General features: G+C 33.3%; 1 protein-coding gene across 1 annotated transcript in view; it reads right to left on the bottom strand.

The window, feature by feature from the left end:
• Window positions 1-7,542: 7,542 nt before the first annotated feature.
• LOC147064086 (fat-like cadherin-related tumor suppressor homolog) overlaps window positions 7,543-21,912 on the bottom strand; it is a 218,490-nt gene continuing 204,120 nt past the window's right edge. Inside the window, exons 5-11 of the mRNA XM_085959141.1 lie at window positions 20,773-20,868; window positions 13,833-13,985; window positions 11,169-11,382; window positions 10,418-10,557; window positions 9,855-10,090; window positions 9,480-9,724; window positions 7,543-9,381 (exon numbers count right to left, since the gene is read on the bottom strand). Coding sequence (XP_085815267.1) covers window positions 9,191-9,381; window positions 9,480-9,724; window positions 9,855-10,090; window positions 10,418-10,557; window positions 11,169-11,382; window positions 13,833-13,985; window positions 20,773-20,868 — 1,275 coding nt within the window. The 3' untranslated portion in view covers window positions 7,543-9,190. The remainder of the gene's footprint in view (window positions 9,382-9,479; window positions 9,725-9,854; window positions 10,091-10,417; window positions 10,558-11,168; window positions 11,383-13,832; window positions 13,986-20,772; window positions 20,869-21,912) is intronic.

Below are 21,912 nucleotides of genomic sequence, written 5' to 3'. Positions count from 1 at the left end.
ACTGGGATGATTTTGTGTGTGCTTGTGTCACAGTGTTTTCATTTCGTCACATTCTGTTTATTGCGTCATTGACAAACTGCCGCCATATGAATGAATGGATGACTAAAGAGTTCTTACCATTTGTGGTATTGATGGCAAATGTTTGTCTATTGTTTCCACCAACTATAGAATATGACAGATGTCCCTCATCTACTATATCAGGGTCACTGGCTGCTACACGAGTGATGAACTGTCCTCTTACCGCATGCTCCGATACGGCACTGTTGTACAAGGTTTGCTCAATATATGGAGGGTTATCATTCATGTCCAATACTGTAAGATTATAAATTGAGAAAAATATTAATTTAAAAATCGGTTGATTTAAATATTTTACTTATATTGTGGTACATGGCCAAGCTAATGTGTCGGCTTATAACATTGTGGGTCATGGGGTTGACAAATTCATATGTTGCTTTTCAATGTGTGTTTGGACTTAATAGATCCGCAAGTAGCGAACATCCTTATCTCGTAGAAATAAAAAAAAATGTTGATATAACATCTACTATGTAAAAGCCCTATTATGCTCAGTTGAGGATCGATGTCAAAGAGTTGCAAGAGAAGGTACAATCAAAAATAACTAAAGATAAGATTTGAATAAAGAAACAAAAATGCATTGCATCTTGTAAAGCAGTGTTGCCAACTCTAGAACGTCATTTGACAAAATGTTAATATTTTTCACAAACAAATAATATAAGAGCCATTTTGTATTTACCTGTTACCCAGACATGTACAGTACTTGAGAGCGCTGGGGTTCCTTTATCGATAGCAATAATTTTAAAATGGTGCGCAGGGAACAGTTCTCTATCCAATGACTGCTTCAAATATATACTGCCATCTGTGGAGTCTACGTGAAAGTATTGACTTGCATTGTTCCCACTAGGTGGCATTGCGTACGTTATTTCTTGATTTATGCCTGTGAATAAAACATAAGAAATTTGTTACAAATACAGCAGTGCATGGAATGTTTTCTTCATTACAATGTCATTGAACACAAATATGTAATAATTTGGAAATTACCTGTATCATTATCATGAGCTTCCTTCTTCATTAAGAGTGTACCAAATGGTGCAGCTTCGGACACAGAAATGTGAAAACTGTCAGCAGAAAATTCTGGAGGGCAATCATTGACATCTTCAATAATGACAGAAACAGAAACCTCTGCATATATTCCTGTAACGCTATCAGTGGCTCGGACAGTTAGCTGATGTAAAGGTTGGTCTTCGAAATCCAATTCCTCAGCAGCAAACATTGTACCTACATAAATAATTTGTGTTATACATAATGTTGTACAAATTGCGTAGTAAGTTTAGTACACATTGTTTATTAAAAAAATAAAATGGATTCATTTAATAATCATACTTTGTGCCGCATCAGGGGCGGGTCTAGCGGTAAGTGGACTAAACGGCCATGTGGGACCCCGAGTTACCAAGGGGCCCCGAGATCTTGGAATGTCTTTAAAGAATTGTCTTACAGACGGATTTTAATAATTTCTGATAATTTTTTGATAATTTCTGTGATTGGGTGCAGTTCATCGTTTACTTTATTATGGTCTCGCTACTTAAGTCTTAGTTTCCGAACAATAAAAAAATGCACCGAATTAAATTATTTTTCCTGACGTTGTGTGAATGTTGGTTCAGCAATAACCGAGAAGAAGTGACTCACTAGTCGATTTCAAAGTTAATTCATTTTATGTCATATGTGATAAGACCAAGACAGAACTATCGCAAAGAACACAAACATATGGAATAGTTATAGAGCCTTTTCGAATATTTTTTGATTGGAATCTATCAATGGAAGAAAAAAAGAATGCGATAAAAAAAGTTGATGGATATTTACAAAGAGGACATTGATGTTTGTACTTTTGAAGATGAATTTGACCATTTTTAATATTTTTTAAAGAAAACAAGGACACTATTAAAACCACACCAGACATCTATTGAGCCGCCAAAGAAATGTCTTGCACATTCCCAAATGTAGAAATATTATTGAAAATTTTTTTAACAATCCCCTTATCTAATGCGTCAGGTGAAAGATCATTTTCTGTTTTAAAGCATGTAAAAAATTATTTGAGAAGTACTATGGGAGAAGAAAGATTAAATAGTATGGCCATTTTGTATATAGAGCGAGAAATTTTAAACCGAATTGACACTGCCAAAATAATTGATGAATTTGCAAGAAATAAAGCAGGACGAAAATTTATTTAAAAAATATGTTTTTATATTTTATTTCTATTACCTTTGTTATATTTTATGTTAATAAATTAATGAGAGTTTCTATGTTTTTTTTTTTCTAACATGAATTTGGGGGCACTTGACTTGATCCGCCCCTGGTTGGCAACATATATATTTAACTCCAAGGTGTGTAATTCATTTCTATGTGGTCTATTTTAATACTGCGCTGTGAATTTTTTATAATTAATAATACAATTTAGATACTTACATGGTCCATTATTGATATCCGGTGCTGATGCATTTGGAAAATAAGATAATGGTAGGTATATTTTTAATCCAAACGAGAAGTATATATTTTTCTTGTTTTGAGCTGAGATTATTATTCGAGATTAATAGCAAAATATAATATATCAAAGTGTATTGTCCGGCAACTTCATCTTGGCTACGTGGCAAATCTGTGAACTACAATCCCATCCAGTACAGCTAATCGAACTTCCGGTTTCAAATTAGGAACGCCCCCAAATTATTCATTGCATTTTTGACACTTCGTATTGGACGCATCTATCAATTGACGTAATTTGAAGCTTTTTATATTCAAAAGATGTCTAAAACAATACGAAATGATGTTCGAATTATTATCAGTAAACTTTTGATTTATTGCGAAGAAGAAAAAGAGTCGTATTTAAAAGGCGAGCCTATAAAATACTTTCAACAAGCCCATTTTACGGGTTCCTGTCATGTCAGGTATGTCAAAATTCAGTGTTGTAATACTAGAAATATTTCCCCAAATACTGGAAATTATGTTTGTATATTATAAAGTTATGTGTATCGTAATCTATTTTATTATTATTTTTAGACGTATAATAATTAAGTATAAATGATCATTAGTTAGTTAATGAATTGTCCTTGTATTTTTAAACCGATAAGTAGGTAGGTACATATTGTTTTAAAATTTATGTAAGGTGGATATAATTTAATTTATAGAAAATTATTTTCACAGTATGTGTTTCTACAACAATTTTACTAAAAATACGATATAAAGACATCATTTGTAAATTATAAAACATGGGTCATCAATATAATATTGAATATGTTATTTCTTTCACTTCTACTTTTTTAGTCATAATTTGTGTTCTAGTTATTTAATTAATAAATACCTGCAGCAATATTATCAGTTAATGTGGGTTCAATGATACATTTCCTTCCAAATTCAATAATTACGCTGTATTAATTTTCCTAATATAATAGTAATAATTAAGAGGTGAAATTATTAGAAAAAAAAATTCTATTGATATTTATTGAACAATAATTAGACTTATAAATTAATGTACTTATAAACTTACTGAGAATAGAATTGATATAAACTTAAAACCTAATTTCGCGGGATGTTTTCTCAAAAAATGACAACACTGTGAAATATTCTATTCGCGACAAGGGCGACTTCCTGTTGTCGCCTAAATAATGTTGTCGTACAGTAGTTACTGTAGATAAGCATCTGAGAAACAGAAATGTTGTTACATATTCGTTTCCAATATCTAATAGAAAGTTGCCGCCGATGGTATATTTAGATATTATAACTATATATACATCGAGACAGCGAATGTGGTGGAATAATCACAGAACATTCGATATTGTAATTAAACCTTATTAGTGTGTTTGGATCCAGAGCATGAATCTAATAAGTTGAGCAGATGGCTGACAACCATTTTTGTAGAAAACTGATAAGAAATCTCAGGATATGAGATCCAAGATCCACACCGGATCGTAGAGCGAATGAAATAAAAAGTATATTATGTATATGTTTTTCAGATACTGAGCTGCTGTAGCTACAGAATATGACTGAAATGACTGGTTGAGAAATTTATATGCAATAAGTTATGTTGTTAGTAAGCAATAAGATATATTATTTACCAGCATTGAAATCCAGAGTAAACTTCTCTTGTTCATTTCCATGTACAATGCTGTATATTAGTTTACGTCCTAGTGGGGAAGAAGCTTGTAAAGGAACTCCTAAAGGACTCAAAACTTGTACATTTTCTTTGACGTTCATAGAGTAGAATTGTTTATCGAAGACTGGCATAGATCTATCAACAACTTTCACATTCACTGTTGTTTCACTATAGCAAGGGGTAACTCCTGTAATAATACAAGCAGAAAGCATAAAAAACATTAATTGTCTGCGATTTTTTTGTCCTAAGATATAAGTAGTTACTAATAAATAAAACCTTACGCATTATAAAGCCATATTTACACACTCAGACAAAATATTATTGCCCTGGTACGTTCTGCGTCGATTAAGGTTCCATAAGCACCCGTCGCTAATATGTTAATCGCTAATTGGTGTCATTCTTTAATACGAACAAATTGTACAGACCATCTGAGTAGCTTTAGTCTCATTAAACAAAAAACAAGTGATATGCTACCCTAAGTATTAATTATTCATTACCTATCTGGACTGATACATAATTTTATTAACAGCACGCATTTAAACAATTAAAATTTTGTTTATATTCAGATTGGACAGTTACATCATATGAAGTAACTATCGTTTCATAAAATTTAATAAGGAAGCCTACATAACAACTACACATCTAATGAAGAATCACTCAGAAGGGTTGCCAAAACAAGTGGGGGCTGGTGCAGAGTGACGTTGCACATAAGGATAGTGACTCTGTGTATTGACAGGAATTAATGAGTGCATATACATGCGATTAATTTATATAAGCTGGGCTTTATGATATTATGAATTGAACCATCTTGGAGACCAGGCAGAAAATGTGCATAAAAAAAATTTTTAGCTATTTCTTTACTGAAGTTCAGTACAGTGGAAAGTGTTCTTCATGTTTCTTACATAGAAAAGTGGTTATATATTATTTAAATTTCATGTGCTTAAAGTTGTCTCCCTTTTCCTTGATATGACACATTTAGTATATAATAGAAGGTAGTTATGTATACTGACCTCCGTCATAAGCTCCGATGATCAGTTGATATTCTTTGTTATGCCCTTCAAGATTTTGTTTCAAAGATATTTCTCCAGATTTCCGGCAAACTTTAAATAGCTCTCCGTGTCCTCTTTTCATTTCATATCTAACTTCACCATTTTCTAAGCTATCCATATCGATTGCGTGGACCTTCGCAATCACCTGACTCTTCTGATCGTCAACTGACACTATCGCATAGTATGGCAGATTTACAAACATCGGACAGTTGTCGTTGACATCCATGACTGTTACGTTTACGACAACGTGAACTACTCTAGGAGTAATATTTTCCTTTTTGTAGACCGATTCTAATAAACTTTTTGCTTCAATGATTAACAAATAATTATCTTTGGTTTCCCTGTCGAATTTTACACCGGTCGTCTGTATAGCGCCAGAAGTCAGACCGATCGTAAACATATCGGTCGGGTTAAGTATATGAAATTTTACATGTTCGTTAAGAGCATTGCCTAGAACATTAACAACAATGACGGTCACAATTTTAGTTGAATTTTCCATTACGTTTCCTTCATAATAAGTCTTTTGAAATCTCAATCCTGAGCTTTCCGATTCCTCAACTGATATATAGACTTGGGCAATGCTGGAATGTTTGCCGTCGGAAACTCGGACGTGCAGTTTATGAAGTTGTTTTATTTTATCAGGCTGTAAGACAATGATAGTCCCGTGCACGGGATCAATAGCGAAGACATTTTTCTTATCTCCGTCGATGATATCATATTTAAGACTGTTTTTTTGAATAGTGTCAGCATCCGTAGCGGTGAGGGTTATTATCGCAACATTCTTATATGTCGGTAATAACAGGGTAACATTGTAATCCTGTTGGTCGAACCTCGGCGGACAATCATTTACATCGAGTATTTCAATCTGCACTTGTGCGACTGTATCTGAGGATAATTTTGGTTTCCCCATATCGTAAAGCCTCACATGAAACTTGAACGATTCATACATTTCGTAATCTAAAGGTTTGATTGTTTTTATGGCCCCGGTTGTAGAATCAATGTGAAAATATTTCCTCGCTAAGACTTCAACTATTTCATAAGTTCTCAATGCATTTATTCCGGAATCTAAGTCATCAGTAGATATTACCAAACGAGCGCTTGCATTAGAAAATACCAATGAAGAAATTGGTGCTGATTCTGCTATACTTCCATAGTATGTATTATTCAAAAAACGTGGAGGATTGTCGTTTTGGTCCAATACATGAATGACAACATGGCATTGTGTAGAAACGCTACCCTGGAATTTGGGAAAAGAAAATAATTTATTAAATCATCTTCTCAAAATACTCATAAAGGAATTAAGAACATTCTTTTTAAATAATATTTGACATACCATATTGGTAGCTGAAATAGTGAGATTATAAATTTGAAGCTTTTCATAGTCCAATGGATATCTGGTGACAATGACACCTGTCGATGGATTTATGTCAAAGACATTGTCAGTATTTCCCTTGACTATGTCAAATAGTAGCGATGATGTGCTCCTTGCCTCCAAATGCTCCACAAATGTCCCAGGCGGTTCATTTTCATAAATATCTGAGCTATATAATAGCTTTAGGAACCTGAAAATATTTCAATACAGTATAATTTAATAGTCTATTAAAAAGTTTTCTCATAGAGACAGACCGGGTCCTGGAAAAAGTGCGACGCCCGATTGCAGTGTGTGTGTGAGGCCCTTAGAAATATTATTTTCCCTTACAAAAACGATTGAGGGGGGACACTGATTAGTGAGAATAGTTTATTTGAAAATATTTTGTAAAACCTTCATTACTTTATACCTTATATTATTATAACAATTAACGGAATATTGTGTTAATATAACTACTTGCCTTATCAAGATGGAGAATTTTCTTGCTTTTCTATTGGCAAATTACCCATGATTATTCAAAATTTACACTCCTTGCATCTTCAGTAAGAATTAAATAGTAAATAAAATCAAAAGACATCAAAATAATGGCCGCCTGCTACCAGTATTGTATTGTAATGCATTTACCACGATATCAATGAGCTAATTTGAATATGTTTTTCAATAGACTTATTAGAAAATGTCATTCTGATTTTTTCCCCAAGAATTCTTACATCTTTAAAGGCTGTTTTATATGTAAGATATATGTTTTCGAAAATATTTTATTGTAATTTAAAAGGAGCTTAGATTTATTGTTTCATTCGTGAGACATGTGGCCCCAGAGCGCTAAACATGATTGGACCCAATCAGTCCAATTGCTCTAAAACCGGGCCTGTATAGAGGAACTAATAATTGATAGTTCAAAAGATCTGCATTATAAATCTGCCTTCTCTTAAGCCAGCTACAAACATAACTGCTTCTTCTTCTTTCACCCTGTCACGTCCCAACATTGGGGCATAGGGCAAGCACAAGTTGGCGCCACTTCCCTCGGTCCATCGCCAAATCCTGTGCCTCCCGCCATGTCAGACCTGCAGCACGTAGGTCACTTTTGTAGCATCGCTGCAGGGTGAGGGAGGGCCGGCCACGGCGACGGAACCCTTGAGGCTGTGCCACAAGGGTACGAAGTGCCGCACTCTTTGGCGGCATCCGGAATACATGTCCCAGCCACGTAATTCGTCTCTTTGTGATAACTTCAATCACCGAAGGCTGTTGTGTCTGCTCACGAACTCGGGTGTTTGTAACGCGGTCGTACCAATGTACCCCTAAGATTCTGCGGAGACATCGATTCTCAAAGCTCAAAAGCCGAGACTCTTGAAGCTTAGTAAGATGCCATGTCTCACAGCCATACAGGAGCACAGGTAGCACGCACGCGTTAAACAAACGACATCTGGTCCTCACAGAATACAGCCTTGACCTCCATGCGACTCCAAGTTGGTTGAACGCAGAGCCCGCCACACCCATGCGGATTCCAAGCTCACTAGAAATACCACCATCATCGGCAACCGTGGCACCCAAGTATTTGAATCTGGACACCAGCTCGACGGGCAGACCAGAAACCCGCAGAGGAGTGTCAGCGTCGATGCAAGCAGCACTGCACATGGATTTGGTCTTAGCGGCATTCAGATGAAGACCCACACGCATCGAGTTCGCGGCTAGCCTGTTCACGGTCACCTCCAACCTTTCGATCGTCGAGTCAAACACGACTGCGTCGTCTGCATACTCCAAGTCGCACAGTTTTTCTTCGCATAGATCGCTTGTGTCATCATGATGTAGGCGTATCCCACTGTCGGGGCAAACCGTCTTACGCATTATGAAATCCATCATGATGATAAAAAGAAAGGGCGCAAGTACACATCCTTGCTTGACTCCTGACGTGATTTCAAAAAGGTCAGAGGATGTTCCGGCTGCTCTCACGCGACACTCTGTATTGGTGTAGAGAGCACTTATCACGGCAACCAGTTTCCGTGGGACACCATAGCCTAGCAGAATTTGCCACAGAGATTCACGATGAGGACTGTCAAATGCCTTTTCATAGTCCACGAAGCAGCAGGCGACAGGTATATTCATCTCTTGGTACTGTTGCAGGAGGCATCGGAGAGTTGAAATATGCTCTGAGCAGGACTTCCCCGGGACAAATCCACTCTGCTGCGCACGCAAAACATCCAGCATGGGACTTCTAACTCGAGCAATATACAATATACATGCACATTTTTTTTGTATAAATATACATGCGTGTATGTATCATCATAATTATAATTTTTTGGCTGAACTTATATGAAAATGTTTGAATATCTATACTGTATACTAGTGCAGGTATAAGTGTATTTGTGTAGCAAAGACTTGTGCAAGTCTCAACCAGTCACGTATTTTTCATTTCATTTTGAACAACATAGTTCAAGCATATTAAACTGACATCATTCAGTGTATAAAATGGTCGTCATGTATAAGTACTTTTGCATACAAATTGCATAAGTATGTAGTTAAGTTTGTAAAAAACTATAGTAATGAATGTTGCATGCTAATTTTATAATGGATTGTCATTTCATAATGTTGGGTCAGATGAAAAGACTGCTTTAATTACCTTGGCTTGGCATTATCAGCCATTGTGACCATTATATGGACAGGAATTGTAGTCGCTAGTGGATCAGAACCGGGGTTTGAGGCTTTCACTTGAAGCATGTATTCAAAAGCACTGTTGAGATCCAATTCATGAACTAACGTTATGTCACCCATCTCTGGGTTAATTGAAAAGATGTTTCCTAAATTTCCTGGAAAAGAGATAGATAATGTAAATTTATTTTATTCTCTTTCTATTCTCATCTTCACTAGTTTGATATTTTAAAATGATATATTATTACTAACTTACCACTTGTTATTGAATAGACAATAATAGCATTTGCACCCTTGTCTTTGTCACTCGCTTGCACTTTTACTATTGAAGTACCGATAGATGAAGTTTCAAATACTTTTCCTTGGATAATTTTTGAGTTGAACTCTGGCGCATGATCATTATGGTCATATACTCTCACTAGGACTCTAGCGTAGCTTCGTTGTGACTTGATTGCTTGGTCTCGCACCATCACAGTCAGAAGATGCTTCTCCATAGTTTCCCTGTAAAGCAACAGTGATAATAATTATAATATGGTATCTTTAATTTCTAACTGGTGGGTCACTGTCTTGAACTAACATTAAAAATAATATATATTTTTATGAAAATGACAATATAAAGTTTATATCTTACCGATCCAGCGGCTCTTTGATTGTGATATCACCACTTAAGGAATCAACTTTGAATATATGCAAAGACGAAGGGCTCTGTGTGTTGTGAAGGCTGTATAAAAGAGTATCTTGACCAGTAGCTCGGAGTGATAAAACTGGTCCTCCACCAGCAAAGTTCTCAGAAACATTAACGACGTACAAAGTTTGGCTGAACGCAGGTGACTTGTCATTGATGTCATTAATTACGATAATGTTCAGCTAAAAAAAATAGAAGTATTATGCAAACGAAAATTATAATTAAAGGTGCATTAACTGTGTCCTGAAAAATGACGTGCACACAATTCATCAGGGCTATGAAGTCATTTAAAAAAAAAAATTGTAATATAAAATAACACTTTTCAAGTTTGCAGTCATTACTGATTAGCTATCTACTTAAAAATAGCATATTTAAGAAAATGCATTTACAAAAAAAGGAGGTGAAGATGGTTGATTTCTCATGACTTTGTATATCTGCACATATTAATGGTTAAGTAGGTACAGTATAATATTTTGTGTTTAGAAATAATCCATGGATAAATAAATTACCTTTGTGTACGCAATAAATGTTCCATCTGTAACGCTGATATTGAGTGTGTAATTGTTTTGTCTTTCCCACACCAGCATGTTTGCGAGTAATACATTACCATTCTCATGACCGATATAAAAGTCATTTCTTGGATCTCCATCTGCAATACAAGATAATTTTTAATATTGTTATTGAAAAGTCTGAAACATTTTTGAAATATTCCGGCTAATAAAGTATGAAAATAGAAATGTGTTTTAGCATGTCCATGATAAATATGATAATATTTTTGCTAGGTTTAATGAGATTTGTGTGATACAAGATACAATAGCTGTTTAAAGTATTAAAATCAAATTTAATTGACAACTGTATCCTGTTTGGTAACATACTAATATAATATTAAATGTGAATGCTCAAAACTATTTCTTCTATTATTAAACTATTATTGTGCCGAGTGGTTTACACGTCAGCTTTTAATGTCCTGGTCCGATGTTCGAATCCTGGGTCTGTTAAATACACATTATTGTTTTTCAATTTGTGTTTGGAGTCAGAGTATGGACCTAATAGGTTGAGCAAGTTTCTGATTTCTAGTAAAAACAAAAAAATCTGTTTACAAACCTCCACTCTGTGGAGGCCCATAATATGACCTTTTTTTTACCTTGTCCTATCCTAGACAAGGTAAAAAAAAATATTTGTAAATTTAAAATATGCATTAACTGGTTCACATTTTAAACTGCTTATATATTATTTGTTATAAAAATAATCTTTACTTACCGACAATATCATACCACAAGGTATCATTGTCATCATCAAACGCTTGAATAGGAGAAATAAGAAACCCAACTTTATCGGACTCGGTGACTTTGATGGCTTGCAAAGAGCTCTGAATTCTTGGAGGATGGAGGGAATCTTCAACAAGTGCCACAACTTCTATGCTGACGCGAGTCGTGCTAACTTTTGGTGGAATGCCATTATCTGATGCACGGATCTGAAAATTTAATAAAACATTTTATGTTACGAGGGTGGGTCAATAATTCCTTAGAAAAAAGCATTAAAACCATAGACTATCGATACATCTAGACGCCACCCGTTGCATTGCTAAATGAAGCTACGTGCCGTCCGTTTGGTTTGTGGACGAGCGAACGCATTCGCCTACAAATGTTCGAGACCATAGACCATGTCGCTAGTGCTCGCCCAAAGTGCTCGCACTAGACGCTCAGAATTAAAATATATTTTTATATTTTTTTACGTTATATAGTATTTTTAAACGGTCAAAATGCAACCATTAGGTAAATATATCCATAATTTAAGTTATTTTAAAGAAACACTAGGTCACTGATATTAAAATAAATAATAATATACAAATAAATTGTCACGAACATGTATCAACTTACCTATGAAACGTAATACCATCTTCTTGCTTATCAGTACGGCTACCATATTTTAATACAACACGCAGAACCACCTTTCCTACTTAATTAACTAAAAATATATACCACTGACTTTATGTTTAACACAAAAAATAGCAAATTTAGCAACACGAACTCGCAGATTATCGATGCTACGTGAAGCGATTCACCACGATTTGCCAGCGATACTTTTGGAAACTGACTCAAAAATATGTAGACCTTTTATCTTACTCTAGCGCGTGTCGCAGAGATTATAAGGGTGCCGAATACTTTCTCACTCGCACTCATGCATCGTTTTTGTTCAGGCCTTGATTAAAACAGTTTTTATTTTTGTATTTTTTTTTATTTCTCAACATAATCTCCTTGGAGCTCAATACACTTGGTTAGACGTTTCTCAATTTTTTTTAAACCGTCAGAAAAATAAGTTTTCGGAAGGTCCTCAAAATAAGCATTTGTCCGATCGATGACTTCTTCATTTGAAAAAAAACGTTGTCCACTTAGCCATTTTTTTAAGTTTGGGAAAAGGAAAAAGTCACTGGGGGCTAAATCTGGCGAATACGGTGGGTGGTCGACCAATTCGAACTTCAATTCTTCAATTTTAGCCATTGATCGTCCACATGTGTGAACACGGGCATTGTCCTGATGAAAGAGGATTTTTTTCCTGTTTAAATGAGGCCGTTTTTCTTCAATTTTGTTTTTTAGCTGGTCCAATAAAGATGCATAATAATCCCCTGTTATTGTTTTTCCTTTTTCCAAATAGTCAACGAAAATAATTCCACGTGCATCCCAAAATACAGTAGCCATAACCTTACCAGCTGATTTTACGGTTTTCGCCTTCTTTGGACATGGTTCGCCTTTCGCAATCCACTGCTTTGACTGTTCTTTCGTCTCGGGAGTATCCATGTTTCATCTACAGTCACAAAGCGACGAAAAAATTCATCCGGATTGCGTTGCATGAGCGACAACAGGGCTTTAGAGGCCACCACCCTATTGCGTTTATTGTCGACTGTGAGCTAACGCGGCAGCCATCTTGCAGAAATTTTTTTCATGCCCAATTTGTCATGTAAAATAGAAATGACGCTACCTTTTGAGATCCCTGTAACCTCAATTATCTCACTCAACTTTAATCTTCGGTCACTTAACACCATATCGTGGATTTTATTGATCATTTCTGGTGTAGTCACCTCTACAGGACGTCCTGAGCGTGGTTCATCCTTTGTTGATGTACGACCACGTTTAAATTCATTTAACCAGTTATAAATAGTTGCAAGTGAAGGAGCAGATATGCCGTGAACTAAATCCAACTCATTTTTTATTTCCTTTGCTGTTAACCCTTTTATATTAAAATGTTTAATAACAGCTCTAAACTCAATTTTCTCCATTTTTGTAAACAAGCAATTTTTTTTTTTAAATGTATGAGAAACACACAACAACCCGACCAATCTGATTGAAACTTCGCAGCATTGAGCATACTGAATCGGTAGTGCCGCTGCATGAAAACAAACCGCTTACAGTACTAGACGCGCCACCTGTCGGCTTTTCTAAGGACTTATTGACCCACCCTGGTACTTAATATTTAACTTCTAGATGGCGGTAGTCGACAAAAATTTATATTTTTAATACATATTATTAAACTTTGGTTTCCAACCGGATAAAATATTAATCACAGTTTCCAAGTGATAATAATGAAGCTAATAAAATATTAATTTGTGATTGAATTTAGGGAAGAAAATGGGATAAGCATCTAAAAATCGTAATTAATAATTTCCTTAATAATATTGCCAATCAGAACAAAGTGAAGGTTATTTTCCTGTTTATTCAGAAATATGTAAACCATTATACTTTATAAATGTACCTACTTTTGATATTATTTTAATTAGTTAATTAATTAATTAAAAAAATAAATACATTTCTAATTAATTAAACTTGATATTAATTATACAGAGTGATAAAATTTATATTTGTGTGTATACAATATAAGAGCAATTAAAAATAAAATTTTACAGAAGAAATGAGATTATATTCTTACATTCAACTCATGGAAACTTCCTGGCTCAAGATTTGCATTGCAAATGACGACACCAGTCTTAGGATTTATGTGAAAGATATTTTTGCCTTTCACTGGTTTAGTGGTGTAGGTTATTTCTCCATTCACACCTTCGTCTTCATCGTAAGCAAGTACCTGAAAAAATACAAAATATGAATAATATTAAAATAAAGTCACTATATACAAAACTCAAATTTATCAAGTTCAAGTAAAAAAATAAATTATAATAATATGTTATTATGTTAAATTATATTATGTATAATATGTAGACTTATGAGTCCAAGTGAGTAAATATTGTTTATATTGATATTATAATGAAACTGGTAATGTTAGTTACAATGTACAGTGGTTACTTAGAGGCTACAGTAGAGGCACCCATCGACAAAATAATATGACAATCAATACATTAAATTAATATACCTATATATATTTTTTAAATATATAATTTATTAAAATTTAAGAAATACTGTTGTGACAGATAAATGAGACATTTTATTATTGGTACCTACATTTTTGATAATTGTTTTTATGATTTTAATTTACCTCGAAAATTGAGGTAAGATTTAATTTATTTTTTGTTCAAATGAAAGAAACGTTTCTTGAAAATAAAAATGTGTTTAACTTGAAATCATCTTTAAGCGAATTTCCGTGTTTAGGGTAGCATTGCATTTCACTTAGAAATATCGTGGCTAGGCGATGCGCGGATTGTGCAAATGACGGGTGCCGAACGAAAAATAATTTGTCATATAAATCCAACATGCGTCCATTTAATGTTTTGTTTATTGTTCTATTAGTAACAATAATAATATATTCATTGACATGTTTTCTTTTTCAAGTAAATGTGTAACGCTTTTCGTCATCTTTACACGATTTAAGAATTATTAATACCCCCGTTGTCATCACGAAACAAATTGACGTATTCACAGCTCGACGTTCGCTCTCCGGTTGCCAGCGAGTCCAAAATTTCGTCGCACCTATAGTTGAAAATTATTTGCCGTTTCACTGAAGTACCGTCTTAAGGAGGAACCCAACCTTAACTCAACCTTAACCTTATCTTTCTATAACTTAATATTTCTTTTTTCGGTTGAATTAGTTGTTAGATAATTAATAAATACTAATAGTTTTTAAAATTTTAATATTTTATTTATTAAAAAAAACAGTAGATACGATAGATTATGATAGAGTAGTGATTGGCAGAAATGACGTCAGTATACGTGTTGAACATAAATCTCAAGTAGATAAGGCAGTTGTTATAATATATAGATAACTGAAGTGTCTGATATATGTGGGTGCTTGATGGAAATTTAGAGCAGCGTATTAGCCTCAAATTTTATGTTAACATCGGAAAAGCGGTACTGAAACGATGAAAAATTCGACTAACCATGTTTAAGTGGAATAAGGGATTCAAAATTGAGCGAAATGTGATGGATGACCACCATAGAGGTATTAAATAAACCATAATGATGACCACAGAAGCGGACAACCAAAAATAACAATGACGCTAATATAGAGTGTGAGATGTGACACAGCGTGACAGACGATTAAGTGTGAGATTGATGACTGAATAATTTCCAGATTAATCGAGAAACAATTATGCTAATTCTAACCGAAGTTAAACAATGCGCTAAGCCACAGTTGGCTCACTGTGAGAGATTTCCTGGTTATAAAAGTAATTACCGAATTAAATCATCTTGTCTATTCACCTGACTTGGCTCCTTTCTGGCTATTTCCAAAATTACAAGCTACCCTGAAGGGAGGAAGATTTCTAACGGGTATATCAGTATTTTAAAGCTATATGAATATAACTGATATCTATCCAACAGAATGTGAAACAAGACAAGTGATCAACAATTTTCCAGAAGATGAGTTCCAGGACTGCTTACAGAAATTTAAATCCTGTCAAAGTCAGTGTATATACCTACCTACTATATATATAATACCTAGTACTTTGACGATTTTGAAGACAGCTTTTGACAGCAAACAAAACATAGTCGGAGCGGCGTCGAGCGAGAGAAACCGATGCAATAGGCTCGATGTAAGTACAGTTGAGACATAGCAACCGTAAAAATAATCGCATCGCCCTGCCTGATTGCTGGTACCTACTAGAACAATGATGCTCAACCTTTTTTTTCTTCGGGCCAAATACATATATTTGTAAAGTAACGCGGGCCACATCACTACTGGTGTGACGAAAAAAATCATGAAACCCCCCCTTTTTTACAAAACATTTTTGAGATTTTAAAAATTATGCGTGTTTTTTTAATTAATCGTGTACAATTGCAACACTCTTATACCAGATCTGATGTGGACCATAATGACAATCCTCTTCGGATGTCACTATCTGTGCGTCAAAATCGAAACGAATTTCAAGATATACGAAATTCCTGATAATAAATGTGTTTCGGGCCACACATAAAAGCTTAAAGGGCCGCATAAGGCCCGCGGGCCGCAGGTTGAGTATCGCTGTACTAGAAGATATCGTATATTATTTTACGCATGTTCAAGGTTAAATTGTTCCACTATTGTGTACATTTCCGTACGTATATGTGCATGCCAGGATTTAAATCGTCATACTATTAATGGAGTTTGATTGGAGTTTGATGGAATTGATTTAAGTTTTTTATTTTTTCATTTCTGTATATTTTTTGCGAAACCCGTTTTATAGTAGGTATAAAAATATATGGTTACCGATTTCATTTCTTCGATATTTTGTATACCTACCAACTTTTGATATTTTATTGGCTACGTAAGTATAAAAAAAAAACTGAACATTTAATAATTTTAAATGAAATTCGAGAACAAATAATATGGCTGTAAAATAACAATGAAATATAATATGTTATTTAAATGGGTCAAACTTTGTTTTAGTAATTACAGATTTGGTACACAAAATTTTTCATTATCATGTCAAGAAAAAGAAACTCACCGCAATAATAAATTATTATAATATTTTTTCTCTAATTTATGCTTCATGTTCAATGTTACTGGATATCAATGTACTGGATATCAATGAACCTAATATTTATACTACATAAACTGAATAATATTATACAAAACGAACATGTAAAAAAGATTTATTGTGGTACCATAATTTTACCGAAAAAAAATTGAATATAACACAAAAGAAACGTGGATTATTAAAAAAATAAAAAATTCTCCACCATTTATCAGATGACTAGACAATAAAATGTTGAATTCATTTATAACCCTTGCAAACAGTGGCAATTAAGGAGGATTGTACTGTATCCACCATCTTGTGAATGTATACGGTTATTATAAAAAGAAATAAATCCTTCAACTGTTATGCCACTACATATTTTACACGGAGGTGTTGTGCTTTGCGTATGATTTTTTCTTTTTAATACTACAAGAAGCCGCGTACCATACCTCCTAGATAATTAATGAAATTTATAATTAACAATCTAATCTGGAAGCTACAAATTTAACACCAAACAAAAGAGATTAATTACGTAATATAGTGTAAAAGACGTTGACGAGGATTGTTACTTGATCATTTATTTAATTATTATTTGTATTTCTATGATTATTACCTATTCCATAGAGAAAAGCAGAGGAAAGAAGAAAACTCATTAAAAATATCAATTCCCCAAAAATTCAAATACACAATCAATATGATGTTGATTCTCCATGTTAGTTAAATTAAAAAAATGGTTTGTTATTATGTTTCCCATATTCACGGAATATTAAGTTGTCGCAATGTGAAGGTAGGTAAAAATTATTATCTTTTCAAAATATGTATGAAAAGAAAAAGAGAGACAAGTCGTAAAAACGATAAAATGAGTTGAATGTGCCAAATTAACCACAGCCATTGCCGACTCAAGTAGAAAACCGATACATTCACAACGACTACCTTTTCGCCCCTCCCGTTGTTGTCTACGGATGACCTGTCATTGTTCTATAGCAGTGGTTCCCAAAGTTGACTGGGCTCCGACCCATCTAACAAAAATTTCCAATCTTGCAACCCACCTCTTAGCTGTCTTAGAGAAAAGAGGGCATACATATTTTTAATGCTCAGATTCCCTAGTGGCGAGTCGTGGAACTACTTAATGCTGTCTTATTTGTTCTAATTGAAATAAAAAAAATATTTTTTATAAGTGTTACCAATATGAATGAAAGACTGTTGAAATAAGAAACACAACTTAAATAAAAAAAATATTACTAAAATACCTACACCTGCAAGGTTTTTTTACAAAGTTATTTCAATGGGAAGGATGTATTTGTTTCTTATTTTTCTTCATTACAGTTTTAGCATCAATTTCAACTTTAGTTATTTTTAATCGCAGTGAGTTTGATATATCCAATTTATTTCGGTATTTAGTTTTAATGATAACCATAGCCGAAAATCCAACCTCACATAGATATGAGGTAGTAAAGAGGAGGAGGACTTTCATAGCTTCATCGAACAGACAAGGATAATTATCAGCAACTGAGAGCCAGAATTTCGTTAACTGTTTACGATTGAAACTATTTTTCAGTGACGTATCTTCTGATAAATCAATGAGTTCTTCACTTGCTTTTGTTGACATACTAGTTGGTAAGTCGTCTTTAAATGGGTTACAAATCCAACGCAACGAATCAAAATTTTTCATCTCTTCCCCAAAATAGTCGTCAAAGTTATTTAGGAATTATAAATAGCTGAATGAAATATCAAATTTATCACTTCCTATTTTTTAATTCATGTATACAGTGGCGAGGGCCCACTCAATATTCGCTCGCGACCCACTGGTGGGTCGCAACCCATAGTTTGGGAAACCATGTTCTATAGAGTGCTCATACTGACGCATCTGTCGTGTTTACACAGGGAATTTTTACAGGTTACAGGTTTGATTAAGAATTACAGGTTTGATTCAGATAGATGAGTTACATGATTAATAGCATTTAAGCATTAACACACCTTCTACAAATGTGATGCATAGATCAATGCTACATATTTTTAGGAAATCGATATTACCACCGGTTTTTGTATGAAGGACTAGTCTGACTTTGACAGCTGATGAATAACAGGAATGTATATTATTTATAAATGACACTAATAATTAATATATTTGATTTGAAAATTTCTTATAATTCAATTTGAAACGAGAAAGGGCGAATCAATATGTCAAGAAATCTGGGATCTGATTTTGACAGCTGAAAAGTGGACCACTCGTTGCTTGTGCAAAAAGTTATGCTCAGGCTTTATTAATCTAAAGATGGCGGTGCCACAGCACATAAATGAGTAAAGGTTTGACACGAATCAATACATCTGAATTATTATAATATTTCACACAGAAACTACAAAGTGATCTTCTTTTGAATCTCCTGAAAATCTGTGATTTTAGACTGTTAGATTTTGCACTCAAATATTATGTAAATCTAAAATGAGTAAGTTATGATAAATACACTTTAATTTATATATTAGCGGATATGGGTAAGGGAACGAGTCAAATCGAAGCCACTAAATTTCACACAAAAACTGAAATTTAAGTCGCTTGAAAAGTATTGATGACTCATTTTTCTTTTCTTAGACATACAGGTTTAAGACGATTATTTGTTAGCCATTCACATAAAACTCGCCTTGGAAAGCAAAGAAATAAAAGCATCTCATAAGCATGGTTGCTTAATATTTTTGTTTTTAAGTAGTTACAAAATAAATAGTGTAGATAAACTTAGATTGGTATCTACCTATTAGTAGTACCTGCCTTACAGGTGCGGTACCTGGAATGTAGGTATGTATTATAATACTGTGTTGGTAATTTGAAAATAATATAGAGGGCGGGATGGTGACTCGTTTGAAAATATATAACATTAAAAAGCAGACAATGGTTCGAAATTATTTGAAAATTCTCACTAGAATGGAAATGACAAAGCAAAAAATATGCATAGGTAAAACAAATGAATGCCGAATATTAGGATCGTATCAGTGAAAAATATTCTACTATGCTTTCATCTTTTTGTTTCTATGATTTAAAAAAAATATTTAATGGATACGCAGAACAGAGATAGGGTATTAATATGTATAAAATATATCTTTACAGTCATATTTTCTATTTAATATTATTTTACGCTTCTACGATATTTTAAAACGAAGTTAATAGCTAGATACTATAGTATATTTTTCAAAAAAATGTATTTTTAATACACACTGCGGCTTAATGTCATGTTTAATATTGAGTATAAAAGTTTTGATACTGAAAAAAACATGATAATAATGTTAAAACAACTAACAAAAAATATAATATTATTAGTAGATGCCATATAACTGGTATGTGCCGAACAGTTTTTTAGGATTATTTGTGTAAAAAAATCAGTAAATAAGTAATAAAATTAAAATAAAACAAAATACGGTAAATAATCTACATAATTTAATAACGATCTCGATCGATTTCATTTGTCAAGAAGTCAACTGATAACTTTTTAAAGATTTTTTCATAAATATTATTTTGTAAAATTGTGTATTGGCAATTAAAAAATTGTAATACGTACTAATAATATGATATAATATTACTTTAAGATGACAAGAATTGTTTTGTACCAATTACGATGTACCTACTTATAATTGAACACATCCGGTCCTAAAGTCCTAACTAAAGTTGATTAAATACATGTTGCTTTATTTTGATTACATTCATATTAATAAATAAAAATGTCGCTGTCATTTTTTTTAAATGTCTACTAATAATTACTATGTTTTAATGTTGGAATGTATGTATGTATTTACAGTAACTTATTAGGTGATAGAACATTATTATTATGATATTGGTATTGTTTAAAATAGTACACATAGCACGTACGTGCAAAAAACTTAAAAACGAAATTTATGAAGACAATTTTAAAGCCATAGTAATTACATCATCATAATAAAAAAGAGGTGAATATAAAATGATCACAGTACATATTAAGTATGCAAAAGAGCTTTTACCCTGAAGACTGCAACGCCTTTTAAATCAGCGCCGTCCCAAGAGATTGAGTCTTCGTTCATTTCCGCTTCATGAATATCCTGGACTGCAGCCGTTTCCTGTTACAACAGTAATTTGATTGATTAACATTATTTTTTCACGAGCGTTCAGAGTATGTTAGGTTAGTCGTCTTGGGATAAATAGTTGAGTTAAAACATGTCATTGGTTGAATTGATTTATTTCTTTCTAAAAATTTCTTCGAGAAGAAGCCTTTTGTTCACCACACAGTTTTATATAATCTTGGAATCAAACTAAGCACAATTAGCCTAATGTCCCGCTCCGTATTGTGTTTTGAGCGATATTTGGTTTTTAATACAGTTACCTGCTACTTTAGATTGAGCACTAAGAAAAGAATATTTTTTTTTTGATATCCAAAACATAACCAGTACACGCACCTTGAAAACAATTAATAGCGTAGTACAAACTGATATTGAGATATATCTATTAAGATTTATAGTTTTATGGTATTTATAAGTACATATTGATGAAACTTGAAAATATATTTACAGTAATATGTAAGAAATAAAATTAGGTTAGTAGATATATATAGCTTTTTTTTAAATACATAAGGTATCAAATAGGTAAATTATTATGGCCATAATTATATGGAAATTTTATTCAACACTAATTGTATAATAAATACCTGTAAGCGCATAGTTACATAACAAGTTATTACTGATTATACGAGTGTTTTCTAGCCAAATGTGTCGGAAAATTTTTGAAAGAACTATAAAGATCAAATTAATGTGTTATTATTTCAAGGAACCATTTTAATTTAACAAATTATTTTGGTATGTCGCAAAATTAAAATTAGTTGTTTGCTGTGTTTTGCTAAGCTTGACAAATACTAGCATTTAGGTACCTACTAGACAAACTTTGAGTTTTGTATTTCCCAGTCCTAAAAATTCCAATTTATTAGATACTTTAATAACATTATTTTTACATATTTTTTAGCAAATAACTGTATATTGCAACTTTAAAAAAATAAAACGTCACATATGGCGAAATAATTTTTATTTTGGTTTTATGGTACTTAAATATTATGTAGGTATGTAACCATTAGAATGTAGGAGTTTGCTTGCGACGGCCCAGGTTTACCTTGG

This window comes from Rhyacophila brunnea, unplaced genomic scaffold (genome assembly GCF_057557595.1).
Source record: "Rhyacophila brunnea isolate RB1 unplaced genomic scaffold, BYU_Rbru_1.0 scaffold_8, whole genome shotgun sequence".
NCBI lineage: Eukaryota > Metazoa > Arthropoda > Insecta > Trichoptera > Rhyacophilidae > Rhyacophila > Rhyacophila brunnea.
This window is presented reverse-complemented; position numbering and strand designations above follow the sequence as displayed.